The sequence below is a fragment of the Ammospiza nelsoni genome, chromosome 5 (genome assembly GCF_027579445.1).
Source record: "Ammospiza nelsoni isolate bAmmNel1 chromosome 5, bAmmNel1.pri, whole genome shotgun sequence".
Classification (NCBI taxonomy): Eukaryota; Metazoa; Chordata; class Aves; order Passeriformes; family Passerellidae; genus Ammospiza; species Ammospiza nelsoni.
In genome coordinates, this window is record NC_080637.1 from 9,601,407 (window position 1) to 9,619,564 (window position 18,158).

The 18,158-nt window shown below is 36.7% G+C and overlaps 1 protein-coding gene across 1 annotated transcript in view; it reads left to right on the forward strand.

Moving 5' to 3' along the window:
- Window positions 1–18,158, forward strand: part of SEMA3E (semaphorin 3E) — a 130,920-nt gene that overhangs the window by 101,568 nt on the left and 11,194 nt on the right. The window contains exons 6-14 of the mRNA XM_059472917.1: window positions 623–742; window positions 1,242–1,384; window positions 3,099–3,213; window positions 3,548–3,617; window positions 4,934–5,078; window positions 9,556–9,778; window positions 12,402–12,493; window positions 13,711–13,752; window positions 16,989–17,155. Coding sequence (XP_059328900.1) covers window positions 623–742; window positions 1,242–1,384; window positions 3,099–3,213; window positions 3,548–3,617; window positions 4,934–5,078; window positions 9,556–9,778; window positions 12,402–12,493; window positions 13,711–13,752; window positions 16,989–17,155 — 1,117 coding nt within the window. The remainder of the gene's footprint in view (window positions 1–622; window positions 743–1,241; window positions 1,385–3,098; window positions 3,214–3,547; window positions 3,618–4,933; window positions 5,079–9,555; window positions 9,779–12,401; window positions 12,494–13,710; window positions 13,753–16,988; window positions 17,156–18,158) is intronic.

The following is an 18,158-nucleotide window of genomic DNA, read 5'->3' on the forward strand; positions in this document are numbered from 1 at the left end:
CAGTTAAGGGTAATATTTTCCATGCAATACTGAAAGGTTGAAGTATGGATGGCATTTTCCCAAAGTAAAATATATCCAATATCACAATTTAAAAGGGGTTGGAGGCAGGCTTGATTTTTGAACATATTAAATTGTACCTATATACATATTTATTTTTCAACAGTATCTTCCATTCAGTGTATTATTTCTAAATTTTCTGATGACTTCTTAGTTTGTGAATAACATCTAATTCTTTTGAAAATGAGACCCAGTTTCTGCCTTCATAAATTTTTCAAGAACTATTAATCACCAGTTGTGGAGGATGGATGAAGTCTGGTTCTGTCCTTGCGCTGGTAAATATTTCAATGCTAGGAAAACAAGTTATTGCTGGACCAGAGAAAAATAGTGCCTTTTTTTGTGTTCACTGAACACAGAATGCCCTCAGCCAGCAAGTTATTCCCAAACTGTAATTATTCCAGGTGAAGTGGAACAGCTCCAGTAGGTTGATTGGAAAACCTCTCAGCCTAATAATTAGCGCATACCATGTTTATAATGTGGTTCCGACAACATGAACTGAAATTAATTTGTAGATTATTACCAAACTGTTTCATTTTAGGTTTTTATTTGAATGTCTGGCCTGCAGGTGGTGAGCTTTTTACTGGTCTCTACAGCGACTACTGGGGGAGAGACGCGGCTGTGTTCCGCTCCGTGAACCGCGTGGCGCATCTCCGCACCGAGCCTGACAACGAGCGCCTGCTCAAAGGTCTGGGGGCAGAGGGAGCTGGAACCAGGGCTGCTCCAGATGGCTGGACCATTTCTGGTTTGCATGGGGTCACAGATTGCTGTGCAAATATGAGCCTGGTTTTAGCCTGGTTCAAATTAAAGTGTGTAAAACACAGAGAATGGGACTGGAAAACTGTCTTTGGCAAAAATACAAAGGGATATTAATTTCTCAATTGAAGGTATAAATATACTTCAGCATTAATGTATTCTACATCTATTAGATCTACATCTGATAGATGTAGAATAGGTTAATAAATAATCTACATCTTAATCATCTATCTATTCTACTAAACCCTCTCCTTTTTTACTATTTGCTAGTAACTATTTTACTATTTACTATCACCCTATTGCTCTCTGACTGACAGAGATCTTACCTCTAGTTTTATTTTTGAGTTGCTGTAGGCTGGCTATAAGGCTTGAAAAAGTAAGGCAGTATTTTAATTACTGGAATCAACTCCTTTTTATTTTTTTTTTTAAAGAACCAAAATTTGTTGGCTCATACATGATTCCTGACAATGAAGACCACGATGATAACAAAGTGTATTTCTTCTTTACTGAGAAAGCTTTGGAAGCTGAGACAAGCACTCATGCCATATATACCAGAGTGGGACGTGTATGTGCGGTAAGAGCCTGTCTCTGATTGTGCAGATAAGAAACTAGAACAAAGGACGAATTGTCTAGCAAATCATTACCACAAACAGACTTAAGTTTTACCAGGAGCAGAAAGATCACGAGGAAAGATTTTGCTTCCCTGAACTGCTCCGTTCAATACTCCATTTCCCACTCAGGCCTCCTCCTGGTGTGTTGATCTCATCCCTTTTTGGCTCCCTGGCCCCACACACAGCACTAAGGTCTTGGACAGCTGCTGGAGAGGAGCACTGTTAACATACGATCTCCCAGCTGCCCATGTTGGTGCTCTCTAAACACTGAGGAATTTTGGGTGCTTTCCTCTTCTAATAACCAGCTATTGTAAGGCTGATGAGAGGAGCTCTCCCATTTTTCTGCTGGGACTACAACAGCTTGATTAAAGGAAGGAAGGAGAAAGTTATTTCTTTACACCTGATTTTGATTTAAAAAAAAGTTTGTATTCCCCCCTCCTAACTGTAGGGAATGCAGTTTAGGGGATAGTTCAGAGGATTCCTAAAACTATTGAGCAAAGAGCAAGATACAAGTTATTTTCTATCACCTCAGTAAGTGGAATTTGTCATGTATGCTCACGAGCATAACGCCCCTTAAACTTTCTTAGATACTCCTATATAACTTAAAAACATCTGATGTATGCAAAGTACCAAATTGCAGCCTCAAACATTAATGTTCACAAAGCCACTTGGATTTCTGGATTCCAACCTGCATCAAGATCCAAGCTGGAATACTTTGGCTTCTGTTCTGAATATATGCCTGGATAGATTATTTTAATAGTTCCCCCTACTCTGCAATATATCCACCATGAAGTCTTATCTCTAGCTATGGGTTAAACCAGAATCCCACTGACCTTTCTCTTCCACTTCTCCAAAACTTATCTGGCCATTAACTTCACAGCTGTGTGTCATAATTCAGATTTGATTTAGTGAATACAAAAAATACTGAGCTGGTGATTCAAGAACTGGCTTTTTCCCTCAGATTTTACATTTTCATCTGAGAAGTAACAGGTTTTGTAACACAGAGGCATGTACTCTGCATATTTCTATTTTACTAAGGAAAACAGATCTCTGTTTGCATGAGGAGTTTATCAAGCCTGTTGCAGAGCCTTCGATGACCAGTTACACAGGTCTTGAATTTAAGACCACAGATTGAGGATGCATCCTAAAGCAAGTAGTGCTAAATGTTCCCTTTTCTTGAAAGTCCCAACAGTTGCAAGAGCAAGAAAAAGGTGAGGCAGCCGTAGCAAGGCAGGTGTTATTTAAAGTTGGTGAAATTGTTAGAAAACCATGTAAATAGCAGGTCTATAGATATATTCAGGGCTTCAGTTTCCAGATACATTGAAAGGTGCTCTTAAAGCAAAGCTAAACTTCAGTAATGTACTCAGTATATCTAGTTTGCAAAAATGAGCAATTAAAAAAAGCTTTGCAACAGCTGTATAGCTAAAACTATCCAGAGATGTGGTGCAGAATTAAAAAATTCTTATAAAACCACAGATCTTAATGAGACCTGGACTTGATCAGTGCAATCCTACTTGAAAACTGACTCCAGAGAAATAAGTCTAGTAATGGAAATGTGGTTTCAAATGGATGCTTTTGACATTAGAAAATATAATGAGCAGCTAATTCATCAGACATGTTTGTGCTTCTAGGCTTACTCATTCATATTACCACTGGCATTTGTTTCTCTCTGCACAGAATGACATGGGAGGCCAGCGAGTGCTCGTCAATAAATGGACTACTTTCCTCAAAACCAGACTAGTTTGCTCTGTGCCTGGGAAAAATGGAATTGATACACATTTTGATGAATTAGGTAAATATCCTAGACAGCAAACAACTAGAAATAATGGAAAAAAGCATATACCTTCATCATAACACATCTTCCTGTCAAATATTGCACTTGGATTCATTATCAGGGAATGGTGGTTAGTGTTGTTTCCAATGTATATGAAATTCTACACATGTGGAGTTCACTATCACCAATTACTCCTTTATGTACTGCATTGTTTTTAAAAGATTAAAATCTGCATAAAATTAAATGAAATAAATGAGTAAAATATGATTATGCTTTCAAGAATCAATAAATTTTCTTTTGGTGGGTGAGAAAAGCAGGTTTTTAACAATAACATTGCATTTAAATTTTACAGAGGATGTGTTTTTGCTGCAAACTCGTGATAACAAAAATCCAGTGATATTTGGCCTCTTCAACACCACAAGGTAAACAACTAGAAGAAATAATAAAAGCCATATAGGAGTGTTTGAACAGTCTATTAATGAGCTAGAAACTGGATGATGCATATCCCTTAGCAACTATATAGTAAGCAGTTTTATCTCAGTTCTACTCACAGCAGGTTTCCTTGTTAATGTAAAAACTTCTCTATAACACTCTGGGGCTTGCAGTCTCATTCTGTGATTCAGTATATCTGGATCACAAATTAATTAAGTGTTTCTCAGCTTGACAATTTCCTATGTCGAAGTCAATGCACATCTGCATGCTTATAAGAGCAGCATCCCAGAGCCACCTGTCTCCCTTTAAGAGCTCCACTGTAATTCAAGGTTAAGTGGATAGCAGCTTAAATTCCTATGAAGTTCTTAGTGAAGCCTAAAGCAGCAGCTGCAATGTTACTGGTGGCCTCCTTTTCCTTTTCCACTGCAGCCCAGCTCAGGTGCAAGCACTCAGTACTCTCAGCTTGGAAATCTGACTGTTAGTTTGGGATGTAACTGGTAGAAAAGAGCACCTATGCTTTTGCCACTTTCTCCTGATTTTTTTTTTTTTCAGTAACAAAAACAACCCTCTAGGGTTGCAAACACCTGGCATTTCCTCATGGCCCTTGATGCCAATAGAGAAAGTTGGGCACCAAATTGAGATTTTCTGGATCTCTTCAGAAATAATTTCTTTGTAGAGAGCACTCATGCTTCTTAAAAAAAAAAAAAAGGCAACAACAAAAAAAAAAAAAAAAACCACCCAAAAAACTAAAAAATATTCTTCTGGAACAAAATAAAACAAATAAAAAAATAAAAACTTTTATCTGGATTGTTCCACATAAAGTGATCTGATCTAACTGATAATACCAACCGACATTCCTGCTCAATACAAAAAAGAATCATTTTAGGACTGTTTATTTTAGTTAGCATTGGTTGGTTCCCATCTTTCCAAGCAAAAAGCAGTAGGAAAAATGTTAAAATCTTAAAGTGTTTAAGTCACTAATCAAAAACATACAGGACCTGAGTTCACTCTGTTTTGCTTTATGTGTTTGTAAACAAGCAATTTAGAGTTTGTGTACACTATCATCAAATTTTGGCATCACAACAGAGAGCTTCCTTGGAGAACTGTTATGAATACAAATAAATTAAAGACTTTTGAAGAACATTGGATGCAGTATTTAGAAGAAAAGCATACAGGAAAGAATAAGTGTCTTTTCCCTGAATGCTGTTGAAATGTGACTCGTTTTTTAATTACATAACAATGCCACTATTATCTGTACATAATGTGACATATTGCTTTAATGATGTCTTTAAATTTTGCTTCGTAGCAATATATTCAGAGGATATGCTATATGTGTTTACCACATGGCAAGTGTCCGAGCAGCTTTCAATGGACCATATGCTCATAAAGAAGGACCTGAATACCACTGGGCTCTCTATGAAAGAAAAGTACCTTACCCTAGACCTGGTTCAGTAAGTACAGTCTATTTTCCACTGCTTTGCTATCTAAATGATTTTGGAAAGAAAAAGTAGATTACTGCTGATTTACAAATCCAGGATATTCCTTAAATATCTATATACTCCAGCTATTCCTGGAAAAGTGTGGAATGGCTCAGCAATAGGTTTAATCAAGTACTAGAACCATACATTTCCCAAAGGAAAATAGTGGGATTAAATATATAAGGTTTTTCAAAATCCTGTTGGGACATGATTTAATCAACATTGTGTAAAGGTCCTAAGGTCCCAAAATTAGGACCTCAGGCAAAAGGGATAGAAGGAGTCAGATCAGATGCATTCAGTTTCATTCAGAAACATGAAGTGCATTACCTGTGAAAGAACCTCTCTTTCTTTCTTTAAAGTGTTAAAATCTGGACATTTAGCAAGTGCTAAAGGAAGGAAAAAAAACCTCAAAAACTAGAAACCGCCCCCCCCTACCCCCAAAAGAATCCACCATTTCAGTAGTTTGAATATTTCAATAGTTTTCAGGAGGTTCTCGTTCCTTTTTTCCACCTCATTTTCCAAAAGGATCAAATTTAAATACTTCTGTAATTTAGATCAATGAGCAGGTAAGAAATCAGACATATTTTAATAAAACTGACTAATCAGAATAAATGCATTTGTACATAAGGAGCAAATTCTCCATTATTCAAAGTCCTTTGCTCAAGATTGGTTCTTTCTGGAAGCAATGGACCGATACCCTCACAGTTCATTGATTTCCTTTCAGACATCACAGAGTGAGATTTTTCTACCCTTCAATAGGGTTCCTGAGTTTATCTACATTCTTGTTCTGTACCATTTACAAAGAATATAAAAATATTAAAACAACACTGGAAAAAAAAAGCCTCATAAAAATCACTCATAATTTTTGAAAATTTTCACACAAGTTTTTTTATAAACTTTTTTTTTTCAGTGGCTACTAACTGAAGGGAAGAAACAAGATGTGTTTTGAAAATGCAATTAAATGGGAATTACTGTAGCAAGCAGCTATAGAGGTGCTGTCATGTATGGAGCTGTTCCTGTCTGGTACTTAGATTTCTGGAGGAAATCACAAACTCATGACTTAAGAGACAAATAATTAACTGCTACAAGGAATTGCTATGTTGTTTTCTCAAGGATGTCACAAGTAATCTTCACCTCAAGCCCTTTTCCTGTTCCAGTGTCTTTTTAGGTGTTTCTGCAGTTTCTGTGCCAGGTGCTCACATCACCACTTGAGAGATGAGGAAGGTCAAAAGTGCCGTTTGCGTTGCAGGGCCTGTCCCCATCTCACAGGGCAGGCACAGCCTCCAGGAGGGGCAGGCAATGCCAGCCTAACTCAGGGAAGCACAACATCCAGCATTTCTGTTTTACCCTTCTAATCCTTTTAATCCTTTTGGGATTACGGCTACCTACTACGCGTGGTGATTGCCACGTGCTGCAAATCTGCTTTTGTTTACACTCATGAAGGTATGCCCATCGTCATGTCAGCATTGGGCAGATTTCTAACTCTGAGCAAAGACATGTCTTATAGCTCTTAAATCCACCCCCCAGATTTCACACTTTGCCCCTTAATCTCCTCTCAGGCTTGGGGCTCACTCTCTTGAACTTAAAGGTGTAAAGTTGCTGGACATTCCCTTCAGTGCTGTTTTCCCTTTGCTATCTGAATCAATATTCCCTTTTATACTAAAAGCAGTAATTTCCATAAGCATTGTAAGTCACATACGAGCATAAGTAAGCATAAATAAGTAAGCATAAATAACATACAATTAATTTATCACTGAATCTCATGAATGAGAGGTGGAGGGGCCTATTATCTTTGCTCAATTGCAGTGATACCTTTCTCCTTCTTGTATGATTTCAAATGCATGCCCTTTCTCATTTTAAATTAATAATTTAAAATTAATATTTTTCTCTACTTAGCTTGGGGTTATAGACATAAGTCAAAATTTAGAAGCAGATACTCAAAAAAAAAGACTATCTAGGATTTAAACATTATGAATATGATTTCACCATCTTGGCCAATGAGCTACCACTGTATCAGTGCTGGCATCAATACCAAATATTTTTTGCTTGTTTGACATCAATCGAAGTCATTAGTATTGAGTCAGGATAGAAAAACAGGTAAATAAATTATTAGATTTTAGGAAAAATGGTTGAATTCACAGGAATTATTGGTTTCCTATTTGATATTTTGTATAGTAAAGGTATGGGTTTTGCAGTTTTACCAAATAATGAGACTGTACTGTGCATGGATTGCAGAATAGCTGTATATTTTGCAAAGGTGATACAATCCAAGTTCTTCAAGTGGTATTCATTTTTTTTCTGGGCAGTAGAACACCTCACATATGTTATTTGGACTAGCATTAAACACAGGCATTAATTCAGTGTTAATGACTGCAGTTATTACATTGATATCTCCCAGCACTGAAGATTAAATGGTGTGTTCTTGGCAAGAAGGAGAGAACTCAGAGCCAGCACTTCAGCAAGGTTGACAATGATTTATAGGAAGGCTGCCCTAAGTTCCACTTGCTTCCAATGCTTCTCTTCCTTGGCCGTGCTTGGGTCAGACTGGAGTGTCACCTCCCCAAAAGGGCAAGAGCACATCAGAGGCTGAAGTAGATGGCTCTGTCAGGCTACAGAGCATTAATTGATTCATTTTTGGCTACTCATTTAGGGCACAGTTTGGAGTTCTTTTGAATGTTTATCCAGTAGCATGAAGAGAAATTGTGTAGCAGGCTGTAGCCCAGTGTTAGGGTTCCCACTCCCAACAATGAGCAGCATGTTGGTAAATTAAATCCCACTACCTTTCCTATTAGAGGAGTGACAGTCACAAGAGGCAAAAAGTAACCTACTAATGGGTGTCTCTGAGAGTCAGCACTCATTGATCTTAGGTATTAAATGAGTAAAGAAGAAGTCTATGGGGAATGAGAGAGCTTAAAACTAAATAAACAGCCACTGTTAGGAGTCACACAGGTTCTGACAGACTTCACAATCCTCAGCCATAGTCTCTCCTGCTTTTTTTAGTTCATTTAGGCTGTGTTGCTTCTGGAAATGACATCAGCTCCATCAAGTGGGGTTGATGGACTTCAGAGACAGCTACATCTACTGTTTCCTTTCTAGACTACTAGACTTTATTTAATTGAAATGAAAAGCCTGTGAGTGATTATTTTTATTAAATCTCTCCAGGACCAGAACTTTGCAAAGGGAACCTGGCAATGCCTATTCACTGGATATGCTGTGCAGTGCATGGGAAGCACAGGCTCAGCCTGTCTTCGTGCTCCAGCTCTGTCTCTTTATTGCAAACAGCCGGTAAAATTCCATCACTAGGTTGATTAGACAATTACTTTTAAGTCAACAGGGAACAAATACATTCCTGTAGCTAAACCCAAAAAAGTGGAAACAAACATTGCCCATGCTTGACAAGTGCAGGAGTTTGTTATTGTCGATTACAGCTGACCACAAGTTTAAAATTACTGTTTCCAGTAAACTTAAGGAGAATTGTATTTCATTTTATTGATTGAAAAATCCAATTTAAATAGAGAAAGGCTGCTACTGTGGCTTTGCTTGAAATGCATCTTAAAACCACACTGTCTTATGAATATTTAGAGAAAGTAAATGGTTACTGAGATATTTCCAACTCAATCATAAATGGTTTCAATTAGACATCATAAAGCAAATTGGAAATGTAGGGTCTGTGTTCAGTTGGGAAACATTATCTCGTTCACAAAGCATCCTGAAATTAACTTCTCTCTTTAACACAGTAAATTATCTCTAATTGCATATTTAACTGAAGGAGTAAGCCTCTTTTAATCAGTCATTGACATAAAGTTTATTTGCTTTACAAACTGGTAGATTGATCAGTGCAAACATTGGTATTTGAAGCTAAACTGTGATATATAATACTGTCATTAAGATTTAGGAATCAGAATCAAACATAATGCTATTAAAATGCCTGAAATCAAGAATTACTATTGGCATAATTTTCAAGTGTGTTTAGTTTCTTATGGTAATACGCTTTGCAATCAAAAAATAGTAAAACTAGAGATTGATTTCAAGCATTAGTGTTCTGCTGACTTTGCATGGCTATTTCTCTACTGGGATAGAAAAGCCCTTTCTTCTTACTCTGTCCATGGCCATTTTGATTACATCAAAAGATGAGTTGGAGGAAGAAATAAGCCCTATGACATTTGTCAAAATCTGAAAGTGTTATCCTTTATTCTGTCTTAGTATGCCAAAGAGGGATGAACTCCTGCTTCTTAAACATGACAATACCAAGGCACTGTTCAGCATTTCCTTTCTTCTCATGATTAATAATCCACACACGCATAAAGTACAGGGTTCACTGTCCTAATTTCCACTGTGGTCTTCTGGGCTTGGTTTTCTGTAGATTTATCTTTATCCCTGAAAATAAGCCCCTTTTCTGGCAATTTCTTGGGCAAACCTTCAGGACAATCTGTGTTCTGTGTTTTTGCAGTGTGCCAGCAAGGTGAATGGAGGGCTGTACACCACCACTAAAGACTATCCTGATGAAGCTGTGCATTTTGCCAGGAGTCATCCACTGATGTATCAGCCCATCAGGCCTGTTCATAAGAGACCAATACTAGTTAAAACAGATGGAAAGTACAATCTTAAACAAATAGCAGTGGACAGAGTGGAAGCTGAAGATGGCCAATATGATGTTTTGTTCATTGGAACAGGTAAATAAAGAAAGCAAGAAAGAATTTTTACATTTATGATTTTGCAAGGGTTTTTTTGTTTGTTTCTTTTCTTTTTTTGCTTTGTTTTGTTTTGTCTTTTTTCTCCAGGATGAAGCAAATCAATACAACATTTATTTTTATCAACTTTTGTTTTCATGCCTTCACCTTACAGAGGATGTTATTCATTCCAGACATGTGCTTCACTGTGATGCTAACATACAGGAAAGTAATGATAGGGAACTATTTAAAAACTAGCAAGAGAAAGAAGTATAGGATTCCATTTTAATTTCTTTTCTTTTCAAAAAAAGTATATAAAAAAATTGCAGAAAAACCAGCCTTATTTTTTAAATTTCAGAACACTGTCAGGTATCTAAGCTGAGACTTGGAGACCTGAGAGAAACAAAGGTGATATGATTTCCAAAAATATCTGTTCAAGTTATTGGCTTTATTCCACAGTTTCTTTTCCCCAGTTCTGGAGACAAGAAGTCTAGCTGAAACCAATAAAGAAACCTGCCAGCCTCCAGATTTGGGTTTCAACACAGATCAAGGAAGGAAGAAGGAAATGCCCAATTTCAAAAAACCCAAAACTTTCAGAAGTTTCCTGCCAAGTTTTCTTGTCTTTCTTCTGTGCCATTTTTTTTTTTTTAATATAGAGAGATTGTTTAGCAAGAATTTTTAAGCATCTTCCTAACAAACACAGTAAAGGAAAAATATAGCATATAGCTGCAACAAGTCTAAGAAAGCAGAGGAAAAAAAAAACGTAATGGTATTTGAAAAATAGAAAAATGTAAGAAAACAAGAGGAAAGGCTGGAACTACACAAGACTTAAGTCACATCTAATCTGTCTGGAAAAAAAACAAGGATTCTTACATTCGCATTTAATCAATTTAACAACAGGAGTGGTATCACAAATAATTTTGACCATTTTTTCTAGGAAAGCAGTTCCAGTGAATTATTTTTTACTAATGAAATTCCTCTGATAAGTACATTTCAGTGTTGAGAACATTAAAAAAAATCATGTTAATAGAATAGCAAAGCCCTATTTATATTAGTGCTGTTTTCTAAGGTTTTAAATAGCCTTGTAATAGTCTTGTTAATGGACTTAACCATGGTCTGTAAAATATTGTATTATGTGTCACTTATTTCTGTGCAGCAGATTTTGCAGCAGGTCCTACATCCTTTATCCTTGCATTTTTAATTGTGACTGCAACAAATATTCTTGTACACAAGTCTTTTGTTCAGCAAAGTTGAATCCAGAGTGGCTTAAGTGTGTGCTTTAGAGCTGTGCTGGACTGGCCCCCAACAGCTGCCTAGTGTTCTCAGGCTGTCTGATCTCAGGTGACAAGAAATTCCAGCAAAATAATTTGGGGTTTAGAAGCTCTGAAATGAAACCTGCAATCACTACTCCGGCAAAGCTCCCATCAGAAAACTCACTGCTTATTTGGGCAATATAATATTAGAAAAGGTTGATATATATTTTTTTAATCCCAGTCAAACACCTGCTGTGTAACATAAGTGAGCAGCATCTTAGAGCTGAGCAAGTTTCCTTAGGGTAGCAGTGCAGGTTAGAAAGGTTCATCAAAGGCAAAGTCTGAACATCAGAGCTTTCACTTGTCTGTCAGCAGGATTTGAAGAGGGACTTACTTATGAAAATCACAGCTCAGAATACAAATTATTTTCACTGTTCTACTACAAAATGGTTGCCTTTGATTACATAGTCTCTTTGAAAAATGGTGTATGACCCCAGTTTAATGGTTCCTCTTTTTGTTTCACCCTTTGATCTTTTGCTGAACATTTTCTCCAGTGCTTCCCTGCTTAATATGTCCCCTGTAAATCAAAGGTGACTGAAAATAACAGAAGAAAAGAAGTGATATTTGCCATTGTTGATGACAGATTTTCAGATTAAGGACACGAAGGCTTTTTTATAAATAGCCAACAAGGCAAAACCAAAGTGGTGGAAGACCAGATGTTATTTGTATGTTTTGCTTTCCTGCAAGAGTTGCAGACAGAGGTTGATAAACCTAAGTCCAATGTGTCTTTTTGAATGTGCATCCTGTATTTTGATTAATCTCCCTTTGACTACACCTTCAGCTCAGCAGCAGCTCAGTGTTTCCTTAGAGAAGGGTAAGAATTGTGCACAATGAGCCCCTGAAAGTTTTTATACTTTTGCTTGGGGAAATGGAGCTGCTGTTAGCAATTAAGCATATTAGTAGTTTGCTGTCTAGTCTAAACACTCAGATCCTATAATTAAAGCTATTTTACACTTGCTTGCCTCAATGCACTAGGCTTCCACCTACTTCCATTTCTTTTTCTGAAATATGGTTGTGATCCTTTTGCTATTCACAATGAGTTATGACCCAGTGTTTGAAAAATACAATTAATTATGTATCATACAAGTGTCTAAATTGACTCTTATTTGCCAGGTACAAATTGTCATATATTTCATTTTCTAAGAGTAAGAATCCTTATTAATGACAGCACAATGCAACTAAATTTTCACATTTATAAATTTCAATCCATTATCAATTTGAAGAAGTCATTTCAGGTATTTGAAGGCCATATAAATGTTTCAACCAATCATAACCTTTAATTTTGTTTTGTTTTGTTTTAAATTTGTGTCCAGATAATGGTATTGTGCTGAAAGTCATAACAATTTACAATCAAGAGACAGAATCAATGGAAGAAGTGATTCTTGAAGAGCTGCAAGTATTCAAGGTGAACTGTGTTGTATATGAAGTATATACAAAAGTCTTGAATTTTCTGCAGAATTAAAATGTCAAACAAATCTGAGGATAGTCAAATGTATAATACTCATGTGCAAGAAATTTTCTAATTATCTTGCAATTTTATTATAGGAAACCTTCATTTTCAAATGAAGTTTTTATAATGTCCCAAGTACCAAAGCATGTTGAAGCAAATCACAACTACTGCCTTTATATTTATGTGCTTGGACATTGGAGTGCAAGTTTTAATTAAAAACTTACTTAATTTTGTTTAATTTTCCCTTGTATCCAATTAAGTAATTAAAAAAGTATAACTGCACACATAAAAATGTGCCTGCTACAATCTTGGAACTTCAAATGACATCCAGGTAGAAAAAGTCCACTCAGAAAGATTGAATCAGTTAACCTGTCTCTACAGTGGGAAAACATGGGTCCTCGTGAGGCAGAACTCCATTCTCCTAAAGAATAATCTATGACTAAAGCTCAGTTCTTGGCATGTGACAAAGCTAACATAATGAAATTCTCTCAGTGAGTATCATGACATCACGTTAGCCAAATAAATCAGGAGGCTAACCTGCTTCAAGCTATAGGGAGAACCTAATATCAAAAGTTGGACATTTAAATCTGGTATCTGAATTTAGGCAGTGCAACTAATTTTTTAATTATAAATACAATATATAATTATTATTTATTGTTGCCTGTAGAGAAAATCAGAGAATTTGCCCTTCTTGATAAAGCTAGTTTTCAATAGAACTATGAGGGGCTGTGCATTGCTCCAAGAAACCTGAGCAGAGGGCAGAGAGGACAATGGTAAAAGAAGGAATTCCTGCTATTTTCGTCTTATCTCCAATGAATGTTTTGTTATAAAAACATTCCACTTTTGTTATAAGAACACTCCACTTATCACTCTCAAGCAGGACAAAAGACATTGAGTGGTGACAAGAGCTAATGTCATGTTTGACAGGGAAATTGTAGTGTTCCTGTAGCTCTGATAATCCTGAATTAAGTGTTGGCTGCTTGTTTCCAAATAAACTGTTTTAAAGCAATACTTCTGAAAGTCACTATTTCCTCACATCTTTCTTAAAGAAAGTCAAAGTATCTAGCAAAGCTGAATGTAATAAGTAAATACCAATACTATTTTACCTGATTTATTTTCATAGCAAAAATATATTCTTTTTTCTAAGCAAACAAATATCTCCTATTTTTTAGATGCCAGTTCCTATTATTTCCATGGAAATCTCTTCAAAAAGGGTAAGTATTTTGTAAGTGTGAAATGTGATGATTGTGACTCAAATGTAATGAAGCTGTAAACTGCACAGAGCTGGGTGCATGGATAGATGGACATAGATGTACATCATCTATAATGAGATCTGGTTGGATACATGTGATTGTTCTGTAATATAAACTTGTAATTGTTCTGTAATATAAACTTATGGTTATATGCTCTGTTCCTTTATCATGTATTTATGTTTTTCAATTCTAGTGGTAAATATCCTTAGCTCACAATGCCATAAATATCAAAGCAAGTGAAAACCTTTTTCATAAGTTACTGTCGTACTAATCACAGTAGGGATTAGTTTGGTGGATATGGCAATTCACAGAAAAGTTCTATGTTGATAAAAGCAGACAGACTTCAGCCCCATGGGGATATCAGCAAAAAAAGCCTTGCTGGCTCTCCCACATACTCAGTTGCCCTTTAGGGTTGTTTGGATCTGAGTTCTTTTTGAGTTTCTGAAAATTTCTGCTGATATAAACACCCAATTTATTACTCTTGTGGGTAGATTCTCTATCATATCATATCATATCATATCATATCATATCATATCATATCATATCAATCATATCAATCATCTCAGCATGGAGCCATTATAAACATCCAAGGATAGTTATATCTTAATGTTAAACATGTCCAACAGTGATGTTAGACATCCAATGCAATGTAGGTGCACATAGACACAGTGAAACACGAGTAACAAGGAGTGAAAACTACTTTATTAGGAGGTGTGACTGTGCCCCAAAGGGTTATTTGAGTCTTGGTGTCCAATCAACTTGCAATATTCCTGTACATAACGCAGAAAGTCAAAGTCCTGTGATGGCAATTCAGAGAAGGATTTGGGTTGAAGGATTTTGAATTATTTCCTGCCTCAATCTTTTCCCACAGACTGTGAAAGCAGCTCTGGAGACTAGATTATCCAGCACTGCACCTAAGTGATTATTTGGAGAAAGACTTGGTGTCTTTTCAGATGTTTGCCTTATCTTTAACTCTCAGTGAATTGTCATGGTTAAAGGGTTGTGTTGGAAGAGTAAAACAGATATCATAAAATATGAAGTAGCATTCATCCATTATATTAATCTCCCAAGAGATATGCTAACTCTACTAATTCAAGGCATACCTAGAAAATCTGGACAAATCTGCAAAAAAAACACAAGAGCAACCCAATAGTTGAAGAATAAACTTATTGTGAGAAGTAAAAGTAGCTTTACTTTTTCAAGAGATCAAAAAGAAGACTGAGAGAGAACAGGAGAGTCATGTATATTTTACTGTGTGAAGTGACTTCCTACTGCGTATATGAGGATTCTTAAACATTGATGGCAAAGCAATATCAGATTAAAAAACCAAGATCGGCTTGTTGAATGTAGATAAAATTATTCTTGAAATAGGATACAGTTTTCTGACACAGAGGAGAATTAAATGTTGGAATATATGTTAGGGTCAGAGTTGACACCAAGTAATTTTGTATTTAAAATCAGCAGGAACATAACATAGTTGAGCATATATGAAAAAAATGTTATATCTCAAGCATTTTCACTGATCTCTTTTGAACTTGGAGTTACTGAGCCTGTGGAGATCTCCTTGCTACCTATGTCTCCATATCTTATAACACTGACCAGTCTTCACCAAGTCGTGGTACAGTAAAATATCGCATTTCAGGCCTGAGCTTGTTATCTGCAGAGACTGGGAAAGAATGTTCTTTGATGTTCACTTGGCTAGATATCAGATGCTTCTTTTCCCTCCTGTGATTTACCAAGACTTAAGGAAGTCTTTACCCCTGCTAAAAGATAAAAGAGAAAATCTCTTCTCATATGTCTCATTGAAAGTGTTGTTCATGTCTTCTGGGACAATCACACTGCAGCACTTGCAGACAAAGAATTCCCTTCAAACAAGTATCCTAGGTTTTCTCTTCATTCCAGTTGGCAGATTGAGTTCCTGCTACTATCATCTGGTTTATCTCACCAGAAAAAGTCTTAAAGCACTGCTGTTACCAGCCTCTCCTAGTTTATTCCCCTGGCATCTCTCAAAGTTTGATTTCTATGATCTAAAGAGATATAAGAAGTATAATAAGGAAAAAGAACAGACTATCCAGATTAAAATTTATGTTTTGTGATAGACTCAATAAGATGTCAGTATTTTCCAGCTTTAAGTAACTTCAAAATACCAGATTTTGACAGCTTGATCAAAGAGTAGGAATTATGGACTAAATTTGGCCACTAGGATGAGCACAACTTAGGAATCCTTTTTCTGACTGGTAAAACTGTGGAAGTGAGCTGTGCATAAGCAGTTTCTATTGAAGTGCACAGTGCATATTTCTATGTTCAGAAAATTTGCATTCATCAGCAACAAGACATTTTCTCAAATAGCTTTCAATTCAAGCTATTCTCTTCCAAATTTATTGTGCAAGTGTCTGAAGAATTAAATTTATTATCTTTTATTTGATTTGAAAAGGACATCTATGTGAGCTCAAAAGATTCAAACAATGAATGTTAATGCTGAAAAACTCCCACCCAAACCCTGTAAATAAATACTAAAGAAGATAGCGACATGTTAATTTGTAAGGAAAGACTGCGCAGCAACAGGAAAACAATTAAATAGCTATCTGTCTATCTATCTATCTGTCTGTCTATCTATCTATCTATCTGTCTGTCTATCTATCTATCTATCTATCTATCTATCTATCATCTATCTCCTGTGCACTGAGAAGTTATACAAATCATAGCACTACTGTGCCTGTAAATATGTGACCATATTCTAAATAGCTACATCAAGAGTTAAATTTACTTGAAAACTCCCATTTTAAAATTGAGTTTGCTTGTAACCTTTGCATATTCGAACTTCTTTGTTTAAAGTCTTTTGTGTCAAGTTGGGGTTTTTTTGCAGATTAGTTAGGTGACAAGTGTAAAGAGGAGACATTGGAAAATATATTGATGAAAAAAAGACATGTAAACCCTTTCCTATTCAAACACAAAGCTGAAACTTCAGAAGCGAGGAAATGCCAAAATAACCTTGTTCATTTTGCCTTCTTTCTGTTTCTCTGTCCTCAGTCGGAGAGTTTAATCTGTAACCAGATATTTTCCTACAGAGTAACTCTGCCTCCCTCAGGTCACAGGCTGGAAGCACAACAAGCGACGATTAATTTAACAATTTCTGCTTTGGGAAGAGAAGTTTTAGTGGGCATTCTAGGAACCCCGTGTGGTGCTTCTTTTCGCAGCAACAGCTCTACGTGGGATCCGAGGCGCTCGTAGCCCAGGTGAAGTTCCACCAGTGCGACATGTACGGCACAGCCTGCGCCGACTGCTGCCTGGCCCGGGACCCCTACTGCGCCTGGGACGGCATCGCCTGCTCCCGGTACTACCCCACGGCAGTGCAGGCAAAGAGGTGAGAGCCCTGCTTCCCTGGCACTCTTTTTGTAAATATCTACATCAACAGGTTCTACTGCAACGCAGAGTACTTCGTTACTTATTTGTCTTATTCATCTCCCACTCGGACATAACCCAACAGTGAGATGTTGCACTGCACTAAGGCATAGTCGTCTTCTAATTTCTCAGCAGAACCCTAGGGGATTGCAAGGAACCAAACTCACAGGAAGGCATAAACTGCAGTAGCAGGAATAAATAAAAATAAAAAAAAAAAAACTTTATGACTAGAGCTAAGTCATTTCATAATTATTTGCATCACATGGTAAACCCTGATTTCCTCAAACATCTTTCCGTGTCTTTGCAGCATCAGAGACCTGGTTTGGTAGTGTTATACAAGTATATCACACTTCAGTAACATATACCACAGAATTTCTAAGAAAAAGTCAAAGAAGATGCTTTGTTAGTACTTGTGACAGTGTTCACAGGGGTCTGAGGGTGAGGGAAGAGACGAGGATCTGACTCCATGTTTCAGAAGGCTTGATTTATTATTGTATGATATATATTATATTTAAACTATACTAAAAGAATACAAGAAAGGATTTAATCAGAAGGCCGGCTAAGAATAGAAAAAGAACGGAATGAACAACAAAGGTTTGTGGCTCGGACTCTCTGTCCAAGCCAGCTGACTGTGATTGGCCATTAATTAGAAACAACCCCATGAGACCAATCACAGATGCACCTGTTGCATTCCACAGCAGCAGATAATCATTGTTTACATTTTGTTCCTGAGGCTTCTCAGCTTCTCAGGAGGAAAAATCCTAAGGAAAGGATTTTTCAGAAAATATCATGGCTGCAATTAGTAATATACCTTCACCAACCAAAATCCACCAGAACGAATTTTCTACAAAAGCTACGTTTTGGTTTTCTGCAGTGGATTGAAAGGCAAATTACTCTAGAGGCAAGTTCAAAGCACAGAACTGATTTGGGTGTTTTAATTCTTCCTTGTGGAGACAGTTTCTCTG